The following is a 21,948-nucleotide window of genomic DNA, read 5'->3' on the forward strand; positions in this document are numbered from 1 at the left end:
ACTCCTAACATAATGAGTCTTTTTTTTTTTTAATTTTTTTTTATTTATGATAGTCACAGAGAGAGAGAGGCAGAGACACAGGCAGAGGGAGAAGCAGGCTCCATGCACTGGGAGCCCGATGTGGGATTCGATCCCGGGTCTCCAGGATCGCGCCCTGGGCCAAAGGCAGGCGCCAAACTGCTGCGCCACCCAGGGATCCCCATAATGAGTCTTAATTAAGCAATGCCTAATCTATAGTAGACTTCTGGAGTTTACAGATTTGCCATTCAGTGTCAGCTACTGGAGGACAGATGAAGATATCCTTGCAATGATGTGTAATGGGAATGAATACTGCCTATTTCAGAGGGTTGCTTTAATAATGAAGTAAAAATAAACAGGACCTAATACAAATCCAAAATTCAAAATGAGAGGTTGTTTGTTGCAAGAAAGAGTAAGAGCTGAGGTCTGTCCTATCAGCCATTGGTAAAAGAATTCTATCTCTAAGCCTTAAATGTGAAGTTGAATGATTTTGTTTCTGTGAAAGCTTGGCACTCTTCCTGGAGTATGTGTTAGCATGGAAATGGAGATGGAATTGGTATTAGTGGTTCATAAACCAACTTGGAATCTGAGCCATTTTGGAGCCCTTGAATATTGTTCAGCCTTTAAAGAAAAGAAAATTCTAACACGTGCTACAACATGATAAACTTGAAGATATTAAGTGGAACAATCCAGTCTCCAAAGCACAAATAGTATATAATTCCACTTAGATACCTAGACTAGTCAGATTCATAGAAACAAAAGTAGAATAGTGGTTGCCAGAAGCTAAGGGAAGGAAGGAACAAGGAGTCATTGATTAATGGGTATAGAGTTCCAGATGGGAAAGATGAAAGGTCTGGAAAAGACTGGTGGTGATGTTTGCACAACAGTGTAAATGTACTTAATGTCACAGAAATAAACATTTAAAAATGCTTTAAATGTGTATTTTACTACAATTTTTGAAATGAAGCATTGTTTCCCGTCAGTGGCCAGGAGATAAGAAGTCCCTCATTTTGGAAAGTAGAGCTGTGAGAAACCAGAATCTATCTCTCTCTCCCTGTCTCTCCCTCCCTCTCTCTCTTTCTCTCTCATAAACACATTGACTCTCCTCCACTTTATTATTTTATTTTATTTATTTATTTATTTTAGATTTTATTTATTAATGTGAGACACAACATGGAGAGGGAGAGACAGAGACAGAGACACAGGCAGAGGGAGAAGCAGGCTCCATGCAGGGAGCCTGATGTGGGACTCCATCCCGGGTCTCCAGGACCACACCCCAGGCTGCAGGTGGCGCTAAACTGCTGCGCCACTGGGGCTGCCCTTATTATTATTATTATTATTATTATTATTATTATTATTATTTTAAATTATTTATTTATTCATGAGAGACAGAGAAGCAGAGACACAGGCAGAGGGAAAAGTAGGCTCCATGCAGGGAGCCCAACCTGGGACTCAACCCCAGGTCTCCAGTATCACGCCCTGGCTGAAGGCGGCACCAAACCATTGGGCAACCAGGGCTGCCCTCTCCTCCACTTTATAACCCGCTCCAAATTACAACTTCTTAACTAGAACTTGCCTAAAATAAATTAATGTGCTTGTTGAGGTGCTTCATTTTAGTGGTGATGGTGGGAAACCTTGAGAATATCAAGTTTTTCCGATTATAAATTTCTTTATTCATTTACATGCTATGGAATATTGAGTGAATCAGAAGTGTATGAGAATTGAAAAGCATCTTAGTATAAAGTTGCAGAACTAGAAGAAACCTTAGTATCAAAGTCAAACTTCTCATTTATGGGAAAGGAACATTATGTTTAAAGAGATTGACTTTCCTAAAGTCACCAACTTTTTGGTAGTAAAACTAGAACTGAAAGGTCACTTTAATTCTTAGGTTAGTGGTTTCTGGCCTGCCCTGTACTCAATGGAAGAATTTACTTGTTAGAAGTCCTAATTGCATTTACTCGATCAAATAGTTAAAGCTGTAAATGTTCTTGAGTATTTGTAAAGTATCTTCTGGGCCCATTAAACATAATAAACAGAAAATAGTTGTCTGTGTTATAGGCAGAGGTATGTGGTGGGGTGTGGGTGTGTGTGTGTGTTGTGGAAGAGATATTTGAGGCTTGAGTCTGATTCTCACATAAAGTAGTCTATTCTCAGAAGAACTCTATTTTACTAGTAAATATGAAGTCAATGAAGAAGCCATCCCACCATGAAAATCCAAGGTGAACAAACAGGGATAAACATTATCTGAGAAACACAGATGAACAAAACAGCAAAAATTTGTCGTCATTAATATTTTAAGAGAGATTTGAGAGGTTATTGTTACCATAAAACTAAAACAGCGTCCCAACATTAAAAGTGATCCTGGGGGCGCCTGGGTGGCTTAGTCGGTTAAGCAGCTGACTTGATTTGGCTCAGGTCATGATCTTGCAGTTACAGAATCAAGTGCCCCATGTCCATCCCATTCCCAGTGTGGAGTCTACTTCAGATTCTTTCTCCCTCACCTCTCCCTGCCCCCTGCCCCTACTACCATCTTGCATACACTCTTTCTCTAAAATAAATTTAAAATCTTTTAAAAATAAAAATAAAAGTGAACCTACACTCTAGAACACCAAAGTAATGATCTGTAAGATAAAGAAATTTCCTAGAGTGTAGAGCTGAAAGAAAGAGACGGTAAAAAGGAGAGAAGTTTATAGGTATAATGGATAATCTTAGGATTCCTAAATAGGAATTCCTGGTGGAAAAGAGAAGGCAGGGATCCCTGGGTGGCTCAGCTGTTTAGCGCCTGCCTTTGGCCCAGGGCATGATCCTGGAATCCCAGGATCAAGTCCCACTTCGGGCTTCCTGCATGGGGCCTGCTTTTCCCTCTGCCGGTGTCCCTGCCTCTGTGTGTGTGTGTGCGTGTGTCTCATGAATAAATAAATAAAATCTTTAAAAAAAAAAAAAAAAGAAAAGAAAAGAGAAGGCAGAGAGGAAATTAAAAAAAAAAAAAAGAAGAAGAAGAAGAAGAATGAAGAAAAATTCTCTGAGCTGAATAAATAAAGTCCTGGGGCTTTTGATCAAAAGGAACTGTTAAATACAAATAGAAAAAAAAATAACATCAGAGCTAAAGATAAAGGAAAATCTCAAATTTTTTGTGGGAAGAGATGAGAATCACTTAAAAAAAAAAAACAGATAGGTATTAGACATCACAATGGGATGCTAGAAGATGTGGGCCAGTAAGTTTTTGAAAGTATGCATAAAAATGTGGTTTGCTTCATAGGTCCTTGAGAAGGAGGAGGGCATAGTGCTTGGAATTACATTCCAGCAAAACCAAAGAATCCCACCTTTAAAAGGTTAAAACATGAGATTAAAAAACAACAGAAGTATGTGATGAAAAATGAAATCCTGGGAGGGAGACAACTGTACTGTGAACTGGCTTAGAACATAATTGTTTTAGATTAAAACAGAAGTCACTGGGGTATAAGAATGTCTTCAAAAACAACATGGATTCTGTTGCACAAATTTTAAGAATAAGTTAGAATGTGTTAAATATTATTTATAAAATATAATAATTTTAAATATAAAAAATTTAATTTTCTAAAAATTGAAAGAACCTCTAGAAAAATTAGTTACTTCAGAAAGTCCAAATATGAAGCAAACTGAAATATATGCCTTATTTTTGAGCAGTTACCAAAGTATAAACCCCCCCTCAGTTGAAATTAAGTGACATAAAATCACTATACATTCTCTGGATTTCATCCCATTGATTGGATGGCAGTCAATAATGTAAATACCTTTTGTTACTCAGTTTTTAAAAATCAAACTAAAGAGAAAACAGGAAAATTTAATAGTTGTAAAACAAACTGCAGATGATACAAAATTTAGGTAGATGATTACATGGGGAGCCAGTGGAAACTTCTTCACGTTGATGGGACAAGAAATGAAGACTGAAGTATAATAAAGTTGTTAAAACAACCAATAAAAACGAAAAATAACAAATCAGAATGAGTAGAGGAGGGAGAAAATAGGGTGAATTCTCTGAATCTTTTATAATGATACATTATAATAAAGGATAAATATGAGTACAGTAGTAAACACCAGAACTAAAAACAAGTGACCCAGGGTTATCATTTTTAGATTTGAAGTGGTTTGAGTTTGAGATGAAATTAGGGAGGAGATTTCTTGTTTTATTTTTATTGAATTCATAAGAGCACATGGTTAAGAAACCAAGTAATTCAATAAAGTTTTGAAAATTGGCCACCCCAGGCCCCCATTCTATCTCTTTGATGATAGATCTCTTCCCAGTGGCATTCACCTATTTTGAAGGATTCTTTCTTTCTTTTTTTTTTTTCTTTTTTCCAATGGTTTTACTTATTTGAGAGAACGAATACACATGTACAAGCAGGGGGTTAGGGGCAACTGGAGAGGGCAAGAGAATCCCAAGCAAGACCCCGGGCTGAGCACAGTGCCCTATGTAGGGCTCAATCCCAGGACTTTGGGGTCATGACCTAAGCCAAAATCAAGAGTCAGAAGCTTAACTGACAGCCTCTCAGGCACCCCTGAAGGATTCTTTTGATGTTTACCTCTGTATCTTTGGATAACTGTTATTTCATTATTTTGTACATGTTGACATCCACTTATAGAAGAGGGGATAGCTCTCCCTCACTACAGTTACACTCCATTTCCACCATGGGACCTCCCAGATCTTTGGATCTTTCGTTCAGTTTAGTCTTATTCCTTCGAAAATGGTCTTATCATGTAAAACTCTAGTCTTCTTAGTTGGGGAGATTATCTAGGAAACTGAATTCTTTGATTGACTTTTAATTAGTCCTTATTTTAGCCTAACAGTGAGACTTTCGTTTTTTTTTCTAAACCTCCTATGTGAAAAAATAAAAATAAAAAAAATAAAAAAATAAACCTCCTATGTGGTTTGAAATTTTTTTTAACTCTTAGAAATTTAAATTGAGATATCAGTAATAGCAGTCCTGTTTTTGAAAAAGATTGTGTTCATCATTATAATCAGCCATAATCCTTAAACTTGCTGAATTTGTGACTACTTCATTTAGATCATATTGTGCTATAGATGGGTATTATATGTTGTGGAATACATTGAGTAGATGTTCATCTGAGCAGTTTCCTAGGAAAATATCTTAAACTTCTTATAAATAGAGGAGAGAATAATGCATATTTGTGGAATGTCTCTCCCAATATACTATGGTTAGCTTTTCTGTGAACTTAAGGATAAGCATGTTTTGGAAAGTCAGGAGGGGAGCCAAAAAATTATAATTAAGGGAGAAAAATGTGTGCCTGTTCATATTTTAGTTTATGCTCAGCAACATGGACAGGTTTGATTTTGAAAGCTAAGCTATAATCCCTTCCCAGTTACGAAAAGCTTTATTAGGAGTCTAATACTGACATATGTAAAAATCAACAACCTGTCCTACTTAATCATTAGGAAGGCTTGATTTGCTTGTTTGGTCTTTGCTTAAGTGGATAATCAGGATTGTAGGTGTTCAGAATACTGTATGGGCTACATTCAGATCTTACTTAACTAATAGTCACAAATGTTTTTATAGTTTCTTATGGTTTGCTTGCAGCTGCAGCATACGAAGAACCTTTCAAGAGTGTGAATCACTTTGACATATCAAAGGCATGCGTTAAAATGTATAGTTGTCCTAATTGGTTTGCTTTCCTCATTTTTAAAAAATATTTTATTTATTAGAGTATTTATTAGTGAGGAGAGGGAGAAGCAGACTCCCTGCTGAGCAGAAAGGCCAATTCAGGGCTCAATCCTAGGACCCCAGGATCATGACCCAAGCCTAAGGCAGATGATTAACCAACTGAGCCACCCAGTTGCTCCTGCTTTGCTCCTTTTTAATAAAATAGCTTTTACATTAGAATTGGGTTAAATGCAAAGAATACAAAAATATGAGTTTAAAGAGATATGTGCAGCCTTATCTACAGTAGCCAAATTAAGGAAACTGCCCAAGTATCCCTAAATGATAAATAAAGATCTGGTGTGCGTATACACACACACACACACACACACACACCCCATGGAATATTACTCAGCCATGAAAAAGAATGAAAGTCTTGTCATTTACAATGATGTAAGTGGAGTTAGAATAATGCTTAGTGAAATAAGTCAGAGAAGGACAAATACCATATGATTTCACTCTTGGAAATTAAGAAACAAAACAAACATGCAAAGGGAAAAAAGAGGAGCAAACCAAGAAACAGACTCTTTTTAAATTCTTCATGAAAGACATTTTTAGAGAGGCAGAGAGAGAAGCAGGCTCCATGCAGGGACCCGACACGCGACCCAATCCTGGTTCTCTAGGATCCCTTCCCTGGGCTGAAAGCTAAACCACTGAGCCACCAGGGCTGCCCGAGAAGCAGACTCTTAACCACAGAGAACAAACTGATTGCCAGGGGTGGGTAAGTATTGGGGATGGGTGAAATAGGTAGGAATTTAGGAGCATGCTTTTTGTGAGGAGCACCGGGTGTTATATGGAAGTGTTAAATCACTATAATGTACACCTGAAACTAGTTTTACACTGTATGTTAAATAAGTACAATTTAAATAAAAAGAGGTTTCTGGGTAGCTCAGTTGGTAAGTCTCCAACCCTTGATTTCTGCTTATGATCTCGGGGTTGTAAGATTAAGCCTCACATCAGGCTCCATGCTGGGTGTGGAGCCTCCTTAAGCTTCTCTCTCTCCCCCTTTCCCATACTTGCACCCTTTAAAAAAAGAAATTGATTGGGTTAGATGTTGCAATGTTTTTGTCAAAATGCATTCTTATAAAGAAGTACTTTGTAGGTAATCTCACTTAGTTCTGTGTCATTTACAGTGTTCAATAAGAAGATCTATAAACCTTGCCGTGTATGTACCAGGAAGGAAAGAGCTCTAACATTTCAAGCTGACATGGATAGGAAGAATGAAAACTCTTGTTCTGGATTGCCTCGGTTTGAAAGATTCTAGTTCCGGACTGCCCAGAAGGGCATTCTGCAATGATGGGAATGTTCATTCTACACTATACAGTTTGGTAGACACTAGTCATATGTGGCTAGTGTGGCTGAGGAACTGAATATTTAATTTTAACTAACTTAAATTTAAGTAGCTACTTGTAGCTAATGGCTTCTGTAATAATGTAGTATTAAGAAACTGAGGGAAAACATGAATATAGAAGCAGTTACATTGACCTGTGTTAGGACTTCTGGTATAAATTAGTTTAGCATAGCTTATAGGCTTTCCAACTTCCTCACTTCTGATTCTTACTGCTGATTTTTTAACTAAAAAATTAGGTTCCTAACCAAATGCTAGGATTAAGACTTCTGATAACTGGTAGATGCTTGTCTTGTCCTCTTTACCTCAACTATTTTTGTATGTCTAACCCCAACTCTTCTCATCCTTGGTGAAAAGGAATCTTATTTTGACAGTGCCTGGTAAGTCTTTCCTACTTGGGAAACTCCTAAACTTTTCTAAACTCAGTTATTAGGGCATTTATTCAATATACCAATAAAACCACGTTTCTTAGGGTGTTTTCAGGTGACTCATTGGCACAATTACTAAGTATTTCTAGAATCTTACTTGTATTTATTTATTTTCTTTTTTAAGATTTTACTTATTTGTTAGAGCAGGCATGAGCAGGGGGAGAGGCAGAAAGAAAAGCAGGCTCCCTGCTGAGCAGGGAGACCACGTGGGGCTCCATCCCAGGATCTGGGATCACAACGGAGCCAAAGGCAGATGCCCAACTAACAGAGCCACACAGGTGCCCCAAGGTAGAAAATGTGTTTTATTTTATTTAATAAAGATTTTATTTATTTATTTATTCATGAGAGACCATGAGAGGCAGAGACACAGGTAGAGGGAGGAGAAGCAGGCTCTTTGCAAGAAACCCAATGTGGATCTCGATCCTGGGAATCTGGGATCAGGCCCTGAGCCAAAGGCAGACACTCAACTGCTGAGCCACCCAGACATCCCAGAAAAATGTGTTTTAGAATATATACTAAACACCTAGTTTCTAAATTGCACTTATTTTGATAGTTTTAAGTATTTTGGATTCAGTCTTGACTGAAAAAGGAGCATGCTGCCAAAAACTCCTTTAAAGGTGAATGAGTATTCTGCTTCTTTGTATGCGTTATATACTTGGTACCCATAAAGGATATTGAAGTAAGTTTAATTTTCCTTATTTTGGTATTGATAACACCTCTAGGGCTACTGAGCTATTATATAATTGACCATCTTTGCATAGTACTATTACGGTGATTTCCTTTAGGTCCGTCTTTGGGATATGTTGCATTCATGGCCCCATTGAACAGAATTGACCTAATGTCAGATTTTTCACCCTGCTTTTTCACAATGGAATATGTTTGCCTTCACTTGTGACTTTGGTCCATTCTGATCTTTCCTACTTACTGCTGTTAATAATTAAAAATCTACTTTGTCTCTTTGGTGTTAAGCTCTGCTGTAAATCTAATTTTTTGTTTTGTTTCTTCTATAAGTTTATTTTTTATTTTTTATTTATTTATTTTTTTTAATTTTTTTTTTAATTTTTTATTTATTTATGATAGTCACAGAGAGAGAGAGAGGCAGAGACATAGGCAGAGGGAGAAGCAGGCTCCATGCACTGAGAGCCTGACGTGAGATTCGATCCCGGGTCTCCAAGATCGCGCCCTGGGCCAAAGGCAGGCGCCGAACTGCTGCGCCACCCAGGGATCCCATATAAGTTTATTTTTTAAAAATCAGGCTTTAATTTTTATAACCAAAGATAAAAATCAAAAGTAAGTTTGTTTAGGGGTGTCTGGATAGTTTAGTCAGTTAAGCACCTGACTCTTGATTTTGGCTCAGGTCATGATCTCAGACATGGGATCAACCCCCATGTTGGGCTCCACACTTAACAGGGGAATCTGTTTGAGATTCTGTCTCTCCCTGTTCCCCTCCCCTCTACACTCTGTATCTCTAAAATAAATCTTTTTAAAAAGTGAGTTTGTTTTTTTAAATGGTGGCGAATCAGTCTTTTACATTTTATGCAAACTCTCATTTTCAATTCTTTTTCATTTTTGAATGCTTAGAGATTTGTTTACTAAAAAAAAAATAATCTCTTGGAGGTATTGTTATCCTGAGTCATTGAGACTTCCAGAAATCTGACTGCTAAGTGGATGTGCCTTTAACTAACTGGAATCATTTGGAGATTTTGTAAGTGACATGATAAATCCTGACTTCTATAAAACTGGATGGGTAATAGTACTTTCCCAGATTTATCCATGAATGAAGCCAAATTCAAAGCAGTTCATTTTTGACTTTAGAAAGTCGTTCTTAACCTGAAGTCTAGTATATCAAAATTTAAGTGGTTTATTACATACCTACTTACGCTCCAAATTGGGTAAGACTTTAAGTCAGCATAGATCCTACTTAGAGCACAGTAGTCAAAATATTGCTCAAAATGAAGAAGAGATTTAAGCATTTTAAAAATGTTTTCTCTAAAAAGACTGAAGACTAGTTCTCTTCATTACAACAACTTGAACCCTAAAAGAAACAATTGTCCTTCTTAGATGGTGGTAATGTGTATTGATATACATTACCAAGAAACTATTAGAAAGGACATAAAAGGGGATTTTTTTTTTCACTAAACTGTTATTACATCAGGTATTGACAAGAGTCATTTCAATAATCTCTGTCAAAAGAGAGGAAGGCAATATAGTAGGTCATTCTATTTAGAGACTTTATTATTTATTTATTTGAGATTTTTATTTTATTTCTTCATGAGAGACACGGGGGAGTGGGGGCAGAGACACAGGCAGAGGGAGAAGCAGGCTCCATGCAGGGAGCCTGACATGGGACTCCATCCCAGGTCTCCAGGATCACACCTTGGGCTGAACGCAGCGCTAAACCACTGAGCCACCGGGGCTGCCCTAGAGACCTTTTTTAACCTTAGTTTTCCTGTTTTGCTGAGAAGGGACTCAGATGTTCATCTTTTTTCCTTTGTCATTGAGCAGGGAAAAGTTATCAGGAGAAGCAGGTTCTTAAATTATTAATTCATACAATTTTAGGAAATTGCTCCTGCTATAAGTGAAGTAACTTTAAGAGTCTCCTGCCAAAAGGAAAACCTTAATTTTCACAATGGACCATCTGTTTAACATTCAGTTGACCCTTTATTTGTGAATTGATTTTGAGAGGGGCAAGATTTCTTCCTCCCTAGAAGACTGTCCTTTTCTGTGCTTCCTGACACTGAATGATTCTGGGTAACTAGCTCTGCTTTTCCCACCTGCACCCCTCACCCCAAGCTAGGTTCATAGGTTTTTATTATACTGCTTCTACTTTGCTCACATACAAAAACCTAAGTAATTATCACAAAACATATCTGCTTTCTTTTAAAAATAGAATTTAGTAAACTTTTGTGGGAATCTCTCAGGTGTAGAGAATTGAGTTAATTTTATTAATTTACTAAGTCATTCACCCAGAAAATATTAAAAACCCTATTATGTGTTGGGTGTTCTGCTTGACACTATAGGCCCAGTGGTAAACAACCAGATATGATTTTTTTTTGAAGATTTATTTATTTTAGAGAGGTGGGGAGGGAGGGGAGAGAGAGAGAGAGAAAATGAAACAGGGGAGGGACAGGGGGAAAAGGACAGAGGGAATCTCAAGCCCACACCCCACTGAGCATGGAGCCAGAGGTGGGTTCTGTCTCTGCCCAACTCTCTTTGATTTCACACTATTCTGAGGTCAAAACCAGCAGTCAGGCACTTAATTGAGCAAGCCACCAGGCATCCCAGCAAAATGTGATTTTTGGGGATCCCTGGGTGGCGCAGCGGTTTGGCACCTGCCTTTGGCCCAGGGCGCGATCCTGGAGACCCGGGATCGAATCCCACGTCGGGCTCCTGGTGCATGGAGCCTGCTTCTCCCTCTGCCTGTGTCTCTGCCTCTCTTTCTCTCTGTGACTATCATGAATAAATAAATAAAATCTTTAAAAAAAAAAATGTGATTTTTGCCCTGTGGAGCTCAGTATACTTCGTGGTACACTGTCATCATCAATCTATGAACATAAGCCCTACTTGTGTTTCATTTACTTTTATTTTTTTATTTTTTTTACTTTGCAATCTCTTTTCAGGTTCCCCCTCCATAAGCATTTACTCCGATACTCCTCTTTAAATATATATTTATGTGTGGTTGTAATTTTACATTAATGATAGTGTAGATCTCAGCTTAATCGGTTTTTACCCAGGTATTTTTAAGCTCCAGCCAATCATAGTCACTACTTCTAACTCTGCCTAATATTCCATTATCTGCATCCAAAACATTTACTTTAAGTCATTACCTGGTGATGGAATCTATGTTGCTTTCTATACCCTGGTACAAATAATGCTGCAGTGATCAAGCACCCTTGTATGTATTGCTTAAGGATCTCTGCAAGTATTTCTTTGGAGTACTTACCCATGAGTGGAATTCTGGGTCATAGATAAACAGAATGGCTTATCAAGCAATTCACAAAAAGGTTCCTATTTTCCCCTATTCTTACCAGCACTTTATATTACTCAGCTTTCTAATTTTTATTTTTCTTGTAGTTTAAAAATAGTATTTCTTGCATTTCTCTGAGAGTTGGTAAGAGTGGCCTTTCTTAATTTACTTGATAGCCTCTTCCTCCTGTAAATTGCCTACTAATATCTTTTGCCCATTTGTTCTCCTGAGTTACCTTTTTTCTTGCTTTTGTAGAAGTTCCTCATAGTTAAGGTATTAACTGATAATTTTAGATGAAAAAATCATTACTCCCAAAGCATTTTTTACTGAAGTGTTTATTTGAATGAAGTTAAACCTGCCAATATTTTATCTTTTACAGACTTTTGTTAAGTAATTTTGCCTTTTAGATCTGTTAATCCATCTGGAGTTTGTGTTCTCCATATATACAGAGAGGCAGAGCTCTAACTACTTTTGCCTATGTAAATATGTAAAATTTTCCAGCAAAACCTACGAAAGAAGTCATCCTTTTTTACTGCTTTGAGAAAACCAGCTATGTCATAGGAGACTCATTTATATATAGGCCTGTTTATAAGCTTTGTATTCTGTTACAACTAGGTCTGTTTGTTTCTGTGTCAGTCTATTACTTTGGCTTTGCATAGTCTCTCTTAGTATGTAGTCTCTATCTTAATTGCAGATACCCTGCAAATACATGTATACTTCAGCTCTTTCTTTGCAGAATTACCTTAAATTTCCATAGATTTGGTGTGTATGGGGAGGTGAGTATGGTAAAAAGCTTTTTTTTTTTTTAAGGATTTTATTTTTAAGTAATCTCTACACCCAGCAAGGGACTTGAGCTTACTACTCTGAGGTCAAGAGTTGCATGTTCTACCAATTGAATCATCCAGGCACCCACAGTAAACAGCTTTATTAAGATGTAATTCTCGGGACATCTGGGTGGCTCAGCGGTTGAGCACCTGGCTTTGGCTCAGGGTGTGATCCCTGTCTGGGGATCAAGTCCCACGTCAGGCTCCCTGCAAGGAGCCTGCTTCTCCCTCTGCCTATGTCTCTGCCTCTCTCTCCCTCTTTCTCTCTCTCTCTCTCTCTGTCTCTCATGAATAAATAAATAAAATCATAAAAAAAAAAGATGTAATTCTCAGGTCACCTGGGTGGCTGAAGCAGTTAAAGTGCCTGACAAAAAAAAAAAAGTGCCTGACTTCTGTTTGCTCTCAGTAAATTAAAATTTACTTAAATTCAAGTCCCACATTGGGCCCTCCATGCTGGGACATAGAGCCTACATTTTAAAAGGGGGGGGGGGTATGTAATTCACATACTATACAATCTCCTTACTTAAAATGTGCAGATAAAGTTCTGCAACCATCACTCAAAAATTTTTGGAGCATTTTCATTACCCCCAAAAGAAACCCCGTACTCTTCAGCCATTACTCCCCGCCCCACCTTCACAACTTACATAGTCCTAGACTCATCTCTATTAATTTTCCTATTCTAAACATCATATATTTGGAATCATACAGGGCAGCCCTGTATGGGTGCTCAGCGGTTTAGGGCTGCCTTCGACCCGAGGCATGATCCTGGAGACCCGGGATAGAGTCGCCTGCATGATGTTTCATTATATGAATATATCACATTTTGTTTGTCCATCCATCAGTTGATGGACATTTTGATGGTTTCTACCTTCTGGCTATAATGAATTATGCCACCAGAAAGAGTTCAAGTTTTTGTGTGAACGTAGGTTTTCATTTTTCTTTGTTATGTACCTGGGAGTGAATTGCTTGATCAAATGTTAACACTCTGTGCTTAAACTCTTTAAGGAACTGCCAAACTGTTTTCCAAATTAGTTGTTCCATTTTACTTCCCACCAACAGTGTATAAAAGTTCCAATTTCTTCATGTTCTTGTCAACTTTGATCTTTCCTGTCTTTTCTGTTTCCACCATCCTAGCAGGTATGAAGTGGTATCATTATGGTTTTCATTTGTTTCCTTAATGACTAAAGATGTTGAGGGTCTTTTCATATACTTGTTAGCCATTTGTATCCCTTTGGAGAAATGTCAGATCTTTTGTTCATTTTTTTTTCCAATATATATCTTTTTAAAGATTTTATTTATTTGACAGAGCAAGCAGGGGGAGTGGCAAGCAGAGGGAGAAGGAGAAGCAGGCTTCCCACTAAGCAGAGAGCCAGGACCCTGGGATCATGACCTGAGCTGAAGATCAGACACTTAACAGACCGAGCCACCCAGGAACCCCTGTCCATTTTCTGCCTGGATTGGGTTTTTTTGTTCTTTTTTTTTTTTTAAGATTTTATTTATTTATTCATTCATGAGAGACACACCGAGAGAGAGAAAGGCAGAGACACAGGCAGAGGGAGAAGCAGGCCCCATGCAGGGAGCCCGACGTGGGACCCGATCCCGGGTCTCCAGGATCACACCCTGGGCTGCAGGCAGCACTAAACCACTGTGTCACTGGGGATGCCCGGGTTTTTTGTTCTTTTATGCTACTCAAGAATTTAATTCATGTCAAACTTACTTAGTTTATCGGGGCTTTTTATTTAAAACTTTTTTAGTTGTAAAAACTATGTATGTCTGTCCTTTTCATGGTAGTACTTTGGGTTTTTGCTTATCTCTTTCTGTTCTTCAGTCTTGTGTGGGTCTTTCCACAAAACAGTATTTATGAGTTCAGGACCCAAAACTCATCCTGCCACACATAATCGGTTCTGTCACTTACCAGCTATGTGACCTTTGGTAGTTTGTATAACTTCACTGTGCCTCTGTTTCCTCAGATGGAAAATGGGTGAATTGATAGTCCCTATGTCAAAAGGTTGTTGAAAGGATTAAATGAGTTACTATATGAAAACTGTTGAGAATACTGCCTGATACTTCACAAGTTCTCAGTTAATGCTAACTGCTGTTAATAGTAGAAGGCTTTTCTAAGAGTCAGCTTTTGGGTCTGTTGATATCCATTGTTTTTTGTTCTCTATCTTGTTGATATCTCCCCTTAATTATTTCTTTGTGTTTACACTCCTTGAGTTTAACACACTGCCTAATAGTCAAAGCTGGACATTTGTAATGATAACTATAACTACTTCAGGTGTATCCTACAACCCCTAATTTTATGGTGGTTACATCTGATTTATTAAGTCATGGTTATATTTTTTTTCCATGTCTTAAACTTATCAATATTAATACCATTCTGAACAAGTGACCAGTGCCTCAGCACATTTTTCACTTAAATCCCTAACTCTTCTTCCAATTCTCTTTATATTCATATTCTCCAAAGTTTTGATTCTGGATTGTTTAGGGATATACTTTCCTGCTTTTTTTTTTTTTTATCCTCCATTGCTTGCTTTAAAACAAAATAAAACATTATGTGAACTATTCTTTTTTTTTTTTTTTTTTAATATTTTAAACATTTTTTTTTTTTTAATTTTTATTTATTTATGATAGGCACACAGTGAGAGAGAGAGGCAGAGACACAGGCAGAGGGAGAAGCAGGCTCCATGCACCGGGAGCCCGACGTGGGATTCGATCCCGGGTCTCCAGGATCGCGCCCTGGGCCAAAGGCAGGCGCCAAACCGCTGCGCCACCCAGGGATCCCTATGTGAACTATTCTTTATCATACCTGAAATACTTCATAGAACTTCCTTGGGTTTATTTTTGTCCTTGCTGGAATTTCTCCAAGACAGTCTCTGGGTTTGATAAGCCTTCTGAGTTTTTTTTTTTTTTTTTAATTTATTTATTTTTTTATTTATTTATGATAGTCACAGAGAGAGAGAGGCAGAGACACAGGCAGGGGAGAAGCAGGCTCCATGCACCGGGAGCCCGACGTGGGACTCGACCCCGGGTCTCCAGGATCACGCCCTGGGCCAAAGGCAGGCGCCAAACCGCTGCGCCACCCAGAGATCCCTGCCTTCTGAGTTTTAGTATGCCTGCAGCTAAAATTTATTCTTTCCTTATATTAAAATGTTATTTTATCTCTGTAAATTATAGGCTCAAAGTTGTGCGGGTTTTTTCTTTCTCACTTTAAAACTATCTCTCCAGTATCTTCTGGTTTCTAGTGTTGGTTTTGAAAAATCAGATATTCATCTGATTCTTTCCTTTGTAGGCAGTCATTCTTTCTAGAAACTTTCATATTTTGTTTCTGTCAATCTTAACTATAATTTGTCTAGCTGTGAGAATTTTCTTAAATACCTGTTTGTTAGTCTGAGGCTGGATTTTTTTCTTTAATTCTGATAAATTCTTAGATTCTTACCTTTATTTTTCCCTTTTCTTCCCCTTCTAGGACCTTCTTACTATTGATAGTAGTATTTCTACTTTTATCTTCCTTAAATTTCTTTTTTTTTTTTAATTTTTATTTATTTATGATAGTCACACAGAGAGAGAGAGAGAGAGAGAGAGAGAGGCGCAGAGACATAGGCAGAGGGAGAAGCAGGCTCCATGCACCAGGAGCCCGATATGGGATTCGATCCCGGGTCTCCAGGATCGCGCCCTGGGCCAAAGGCAGGCGCTAAACCACTGCGCCACCCAGGGATCCCCTTAAATTTTCTTTTATATTTTATGTATCATCATCCCTTTGTCCAAAAATATCCCTATTTAGGAATTCCTCAATCTGATCTTTCAGCTCACTAATACACTCTTCAGTTATCAATTCTTGTACCCAATGCATCAAGTTAATTTTTTGCTTTGGATATTGATTTCTTTATATTAGGGATTACAGTTGGATTTTTCTTTTTTTTTTTAATTTTTATTTATTTATGATAGTCACACAGAGAGAGAGAGAGAGAGAGAGAGAGAGGCAGAGACATAGGCAGAGGGAGAAGCAGGCTCCATGCACCGGGAGCCCGACGTGGGATTCGATCCCGGGTCTCCAGGATCACGTCCTGGGCCAAAGGCAGGCGCTAAACCGCTGCACCACCCAGGGTTCCCCTGGATTTTTCTTTATGACACTTTTCTACTACCTCTTCAAGTATTCTTTTTTTTTTTAAACCAGTTTGTTATAACTTTTTTTTTAAGATTGTTTTTAAGTAATCATTTCTATACAATGTGAGGCTTGAACTTACAACCCTGAGATCAAGAGTTTGTATGCTTCACTAACTGAACCAGCTTGGTGCCCCTATTTTAAATCAAGTCTGTGTTGCTGCCTTATATATACCAGGCTTCTTATTAACAAAGTGGTAATTTGCAAGTTTTTATTATTAAATGGACACCACTTGCCTGGCTTAGGGCATGGAGGTGGAAATAATTTCTTTCACCACCATGAAGAAGATCTGGTTGTCCTTTCATTAGACTAGATTCTGGCACTGCACCTTTTCTCCTGCTTCTCTCATTTAGTGTTCATTCTCAGAAGTAACTCTGCAGTATTATATATGTTCAGTCAGCCAGATTTATTTTACTTTTTTTTTTTAAGATTTTATTTATTCATAGAGACAGAGAGAGAGAGGCAGAGACACAGGCAGAGGGAGAAGCAGGCATCATACAGAGAGCCTGACGTGGGACTCGACTCAGGGTCTCCAGGATCACCCTGGGCTGCAGGCCACGCTAAACCGCTGTGCCACCAGGGCTGCCCCAGCCAGATTTATTTTAAAATTACTTTATTTTTGGGCAGCCCGGGTGGCTCAGTGGTTTAGCGCTGCCGCCTTCAGCCCAGGGCCTGATCCTGGAGACCTGGGATCGAGTCCCACATCAGACTCCCTACATGGAGCCTGCTTCTCCCTCTGCCTGTGTGTCTCTGTGTCTCTCATGAATAAATAAAATAAAAAATCTTTTTAAAAATAAAATAAAATCACTTTTATTCTATACAAAAGCCTTCATATTCAGGAGATAAATTACAGGAACATAGCTGTGTACAGCTTACTTATTATTAACCAAGCTTTATTTATTTTTTTAAAGATTTTATTTATTTATTCATAGAGACAGAGAGAGAGGGGCAGAGGCACAGGCAGAGGGAGAGGGAGAAGCAGGCTCCATGCTTGCTTGGGGGCCCAACCTGGGATTCTATCCAGGTTCTCCAGGATCACGCCCCAGGCTGCAGGCGGCGCCAAACCGCTGGGCCACCGGGGCTGCCCTAACCAAGCTTTTAATAGACTATTAAGGATCAGCCGTTGTGGCTACTAAGGTAATTGGAAGCAGAAATAACCATAGGCAAATTATTAAGCAGATAACACTGATAACATTGTACATTCTTCCTCCTCTTTTTTTTTTTTTTCTAGGTCATCTCCTTCTCTCGAACTGACCCTTTAAACTTTCTTTCCTGCCATCCTCTTCACCTGGTCCTATATCCTCATGACCAGGAAAATGAATCTGTAGCCAAATCCTGTAGTAGACATCACTGATTTATTACATATTCTCTGCCTGCCAAGCCTTAGGTATGCCCTTAGAATCCTTCTCAGTACAGTATTTCAGGGAATCAATTAGAGTTACCACTAAAGATGACACCTGGTCGTTGCTGTTTTATCAGACTCTTTTTTGAAGTAGACTGTGACATTAACTTATTTAGGCTATATTTGTTTTGAAGGTTGAAAAGGAATAAAGGTAGAATAGCAAGTAAAGGTGACTCCTAATATCCAAGAGACACTTTCCTGCTTTTCTCTTAGTCTTTTTTTTTTTCTCTTAGTCTTTTAAAGCCTTATATATCACCTCTATCTTTCTCTATCTATATGCTGTTTCTGCTGCTTTCTACCTAATCGATTTACACTGGAAAACTAGGACATGTCTTTTGAACAAGATTTTGATTCTGTAGTGAGTGAAAAGGACATTTCTTTCTTTCCAAATATTCTCACTTCTTTAGTCTCCTGAGGTAATTTTTTCACATGTATAATTGCATTTTGTCTGATGGTATAATGTATGTTTTTTCCCCATCCTTATGTTCAGATATTTTTGTAGAAAACTAGGTGTTACCAAATCTCTAGAAGGTGTTTGTTTTGAATCCTTCTTTCTAGAACTAAGCAGTTGTTACCTACTGCTAAAAAGAGACAGGAATTTGAGAAAGGACAAGATAAAAAATGATGTAAGGCAAACAAGTACTACTCTATTTTTGTTTCTGACTTAGTGTCAACTAGGTACTTTAAAAATATTAATGAAAAAGACAGTGTAGGCCATCCTTAAGTGTGCCAACTGTATTGCCATTGCTGTAGTCTATGCACCAACTATGTCATTGTATCTGTTCTTTACAACCAGGCATTGGCCTCATCTACTTAGGAAGACCATGAGGGTTGAAAAGTAAATAATTTGCCCAAGGGCAAAGAGCTTGTCAGTGGTAGAGTTGGGATTCCACCCCAGCTGTCTCAGACTTCAAACTTTATAATCCTTCCCATTTGATCATATAGGAAATTTTAGCAGATTTTATCTTTTTTTTCATAATAGACTTTATATTGTAGCCTTTTTAATTTGAGTAATAGTTACATATAGACCTATATTTTAATGTTTTATAGGTTATTTGAGCCACTGGCACTATGGCTAAAATGATAGGCTTCTGAGACAATAGCTTTCTGAGCCCCTGAGGCCATGTAGCTCAGCAGTGTAGGACAGTGGTTGAGCCAGGTGTCAAATCCTGGCTCTCTTGCTGCCTCGCATTGTGCAAGTTCCTTTTCTCACATCAACGTACAGGGTTGTTTTGAGGATCAAGTGTGGTAATACAGAATAATACCTAGCACAATGCCTGACTGATAGTAAGCACTTCATTTATGGAAATGAACAATGTATATGGTACTGCTGTGTATTTACTATATCATGTAAATAAAATACCTAGCTTCTCTATGAAAATCTGAGAATTTTCACTGACTTAACCCAGAAATTATACACTACTCTAAAAAACATTTCATACTTCTTACGTTATCTCTGGAGAAATAACAAATATGACCTCAATTCTTCATATTAGTTTTCATATTTTGGTTAAATATTCTAATATATAATCACTACTATTTGAAAAATCCTGTAATACTTGATTATCTCCTGGTGAATATTTGCCTCACCACAGGATTTAAATTATTTCTAGAAAGATGCCAAAAATCTGGGCTAAGGATACTGGAAATAGCAGTAGACACTGAACACCAGTAGAATTTACCAGTGTCTTTGTTTTAACCTTCTATTATATGAAAATGCAGAATCCATACTCAATAATTAAAACATTTGCTATCTCCTTCTCTTTTTCAGAAGATGAATAATCTTTCATTTAGTGAGCTGTGTTGTCTCTTCTGCTGTCCACCTTGCCCTGGAAAAATTGCTTCAAAATTAGCATTTTTGCCACCTGATCCTACTTACACTCTGATGTGTGATGAAAGTGGAAGCCGCTGGACTTTACATTTGTCGGAACGAGCAGACTGGCAGTATTCTTCTAGAGAAAAAGATGCTATTGAATGTTTCATGACTAGAACCAGTAAAGGCAACAGAATTGCCTGCATGTTTGTGCGTTGCTCACCCAATGCTAAATACACTTTACTCTTCTCACATGGAAATGCTGTTGATCTTGGTCAGATGAGCAGCTTTTACATAGGACTGGGATCACGGATTAATTGTAATATATTCTCATATGATTATTCTGGATATGGCGCAAGTTCTGGGAAACCAACAGAGAAGAACCTCTATGCAGATATTGAAGCTGCTTGGCTTGCTCTTAGGACAAGGTAAATCATGATTGGGAACTGTTTTCCACATTTATTATCATGATTAACTAAAATTGCCTTATATTATGTAAAAAAGAATAAAAGTTTTTATAACACATGTTTTGAAGTACTAAGAGGTTGTATTTGCCAGTACATACCCTATGGACAGTTAAACTCTTAGATTGTAATTCTAAATGTTTTTAAAATAGCATGAATTTTTAAGATCGAGCTCATTTGTGTCTGTTACATGTGTGTGATTTTTCTTTAAAATTCAATGACAAATGTTTGGTTTCACAGACTTGTGGAGTGTGATAATAAAATGTTATTCAAAGTTGCAACATTTCAAGGGAATGCGAGAAAACAGCTACTTAGTTAATGATTTACTTTATCATTTAAGAGTATAAGAGGCTGGATTGTTTTTGATAAAATCGTAATCCAAGGTTTGCATTATTTTATATAATAATCTCTTAGAAATGTGACTTAAAGATATTTTATTGGAACTATTTTTTTTAAGGTTTATTTATTTATTCATGAGATACATAGAGAGAGAGAGAGAAAGGCAGAGACACAGGCAGAGGGAGAAAAGCAAGCTCCATGAAGGGAGCCTGACATGGGACTCGATCTCAGGTCTCCAGGATCAGGCCCTGAGCTGAAGGCAGTGCTAAACCGCTGAGCCACCCAGGCTGCTGCGCTGGAACTATTTTTAAAGTATTCATTCTAAAGAAGTGGGATTTTTACTGTTCATTCTGGACTAATAAAATTTGGAGAGACAATCTCAAAAAAAAAAGTAATTTTACAATAAATCATTTAAGCGATTACCATATTCTTTAACAATACATTTTTGTAAACTAGAAATTGCTTTCATCTTTCCTAGTCCCCAATATTGAAAAATATTGCAATTTCATAGACTTCAGGGTTTTCATCAGATGGTTCATATACAATAAAAATGTCTTAGTTCAAATTATTCTTCATTATCCAGCTGATAAGCTGCCTCACTTCAAAAGTATTTTAGACTAAAGTTGAAGCACTCAAAAAGAAAATTTATCATTCCTTTTTTTTTCATTCCTAATTTATTGTTTAAATATTAGTGGTTTCAGTTAGAACCTCCTTATTTTTGTTAATAGGCATAACCTTTTTTAGAAAATACCTTTAGAAACATTTTATTCCTCTAAGATACATAATGAAACTATCTTTTTATAGCATTTTCATATAAAGGGGATTCTTAAATCACTTGAAATGATATGAAAACCTACATGATGAGTAAGAAAAGATGGTAAATAGTATAAGAAGTAGGTAACAAGTTGTGGGGGACAGGGAAATGGTAAAAATTCTTAACTTAAATTCTTTAACTTAAAAACTGCCTTAAATGACCAAAGTCAAACGCTGCTTTATGTATAATGATGTCAGTCCCTTCAATCTATAAACAAAAATAAATGAGTTCCTACTTTCCAGACTTGGCCAATTGAATGTAGTATATAATACCTGTCAAGAAAATATGATAAATACTTTGAAAGAAGATTTATTGAGGTATAACTCTTTTAAAGTATAACTTGACTGGATTGGTACAGTTTTTAAGGATGCTAAGTTATAGCAGATAGCCTTCATTATTAATGCTTCCCAGTAACATGAAATGATAATTTTATTCAGCCAAAACATACTAGTATCCAATTCAGTTTTCTGGGTTTATGTAACCAAAACAAGAAAAACACCCATGTACATGGTTAACTTTTTCCTGTTTTTCATCTTGTCTGATACCAGTTTGAAGGAAACTATAAAATAATTACTAGTCTTGGGATCCCTGGGTGGCGCAGCAGTTTGGCACCTGCCTTTGGCCCGGGCGCGATCCTGGAGACCCAGGATCAAATCCCACATCGGGCTCC

The 21,948-nt window shown here is 37.5% G+C and overlaps 1 protein-coding gene across 5 annotated transcripts in view; it reads left to right on the forward strand.

Annotated features, from left to right (window-relative positions):
* Positions 1–21,948, forward strand: part of ABHD17B (abhydrolase domain containing 17B, depalmitoylase) — a 54,398-nt gene that overhangs the window by 25,467 nt on the left and 6,983 nt on the right. For 2 of the 5 annotated variants that reach the window (XM_025423312.3, XM_035702161.2), the window contains exon 2: positions 19,620–20,089. In XM_025423312.3, the coding sequence (XP_025279097.1) occupies positions 19,623–20,089 (467 nt within the window). In that variant the 5' untranslated portion in view covers positions 19,620–19,622. Of the gene's footprint in view, positions 1–7,020; positions 7,443–9,112; positions 9,196–15,251; positions 15,392–19,619; positions 20,090–21,948 lie in introns of those variants that run through there. The other 3 variants (XM_025423313.3, XM_049092065.1, XM_025423314.3) reach the window with 3 other exon arrangements.

This window comes from Canis lupus, chromosome 1, assembly GCF_003254725.2.
Source record: "Canis lupus dingo isolate Sandy chromosome 1, ASM325472v2, whole genome shotgun sequence".
NCBI classification, from domain to species: domain Eukaryota; kingdom Metazoa; phylum Chordata; class Mammalia; order Carnivora; family Canidae; genus Canis; species Canis lupus.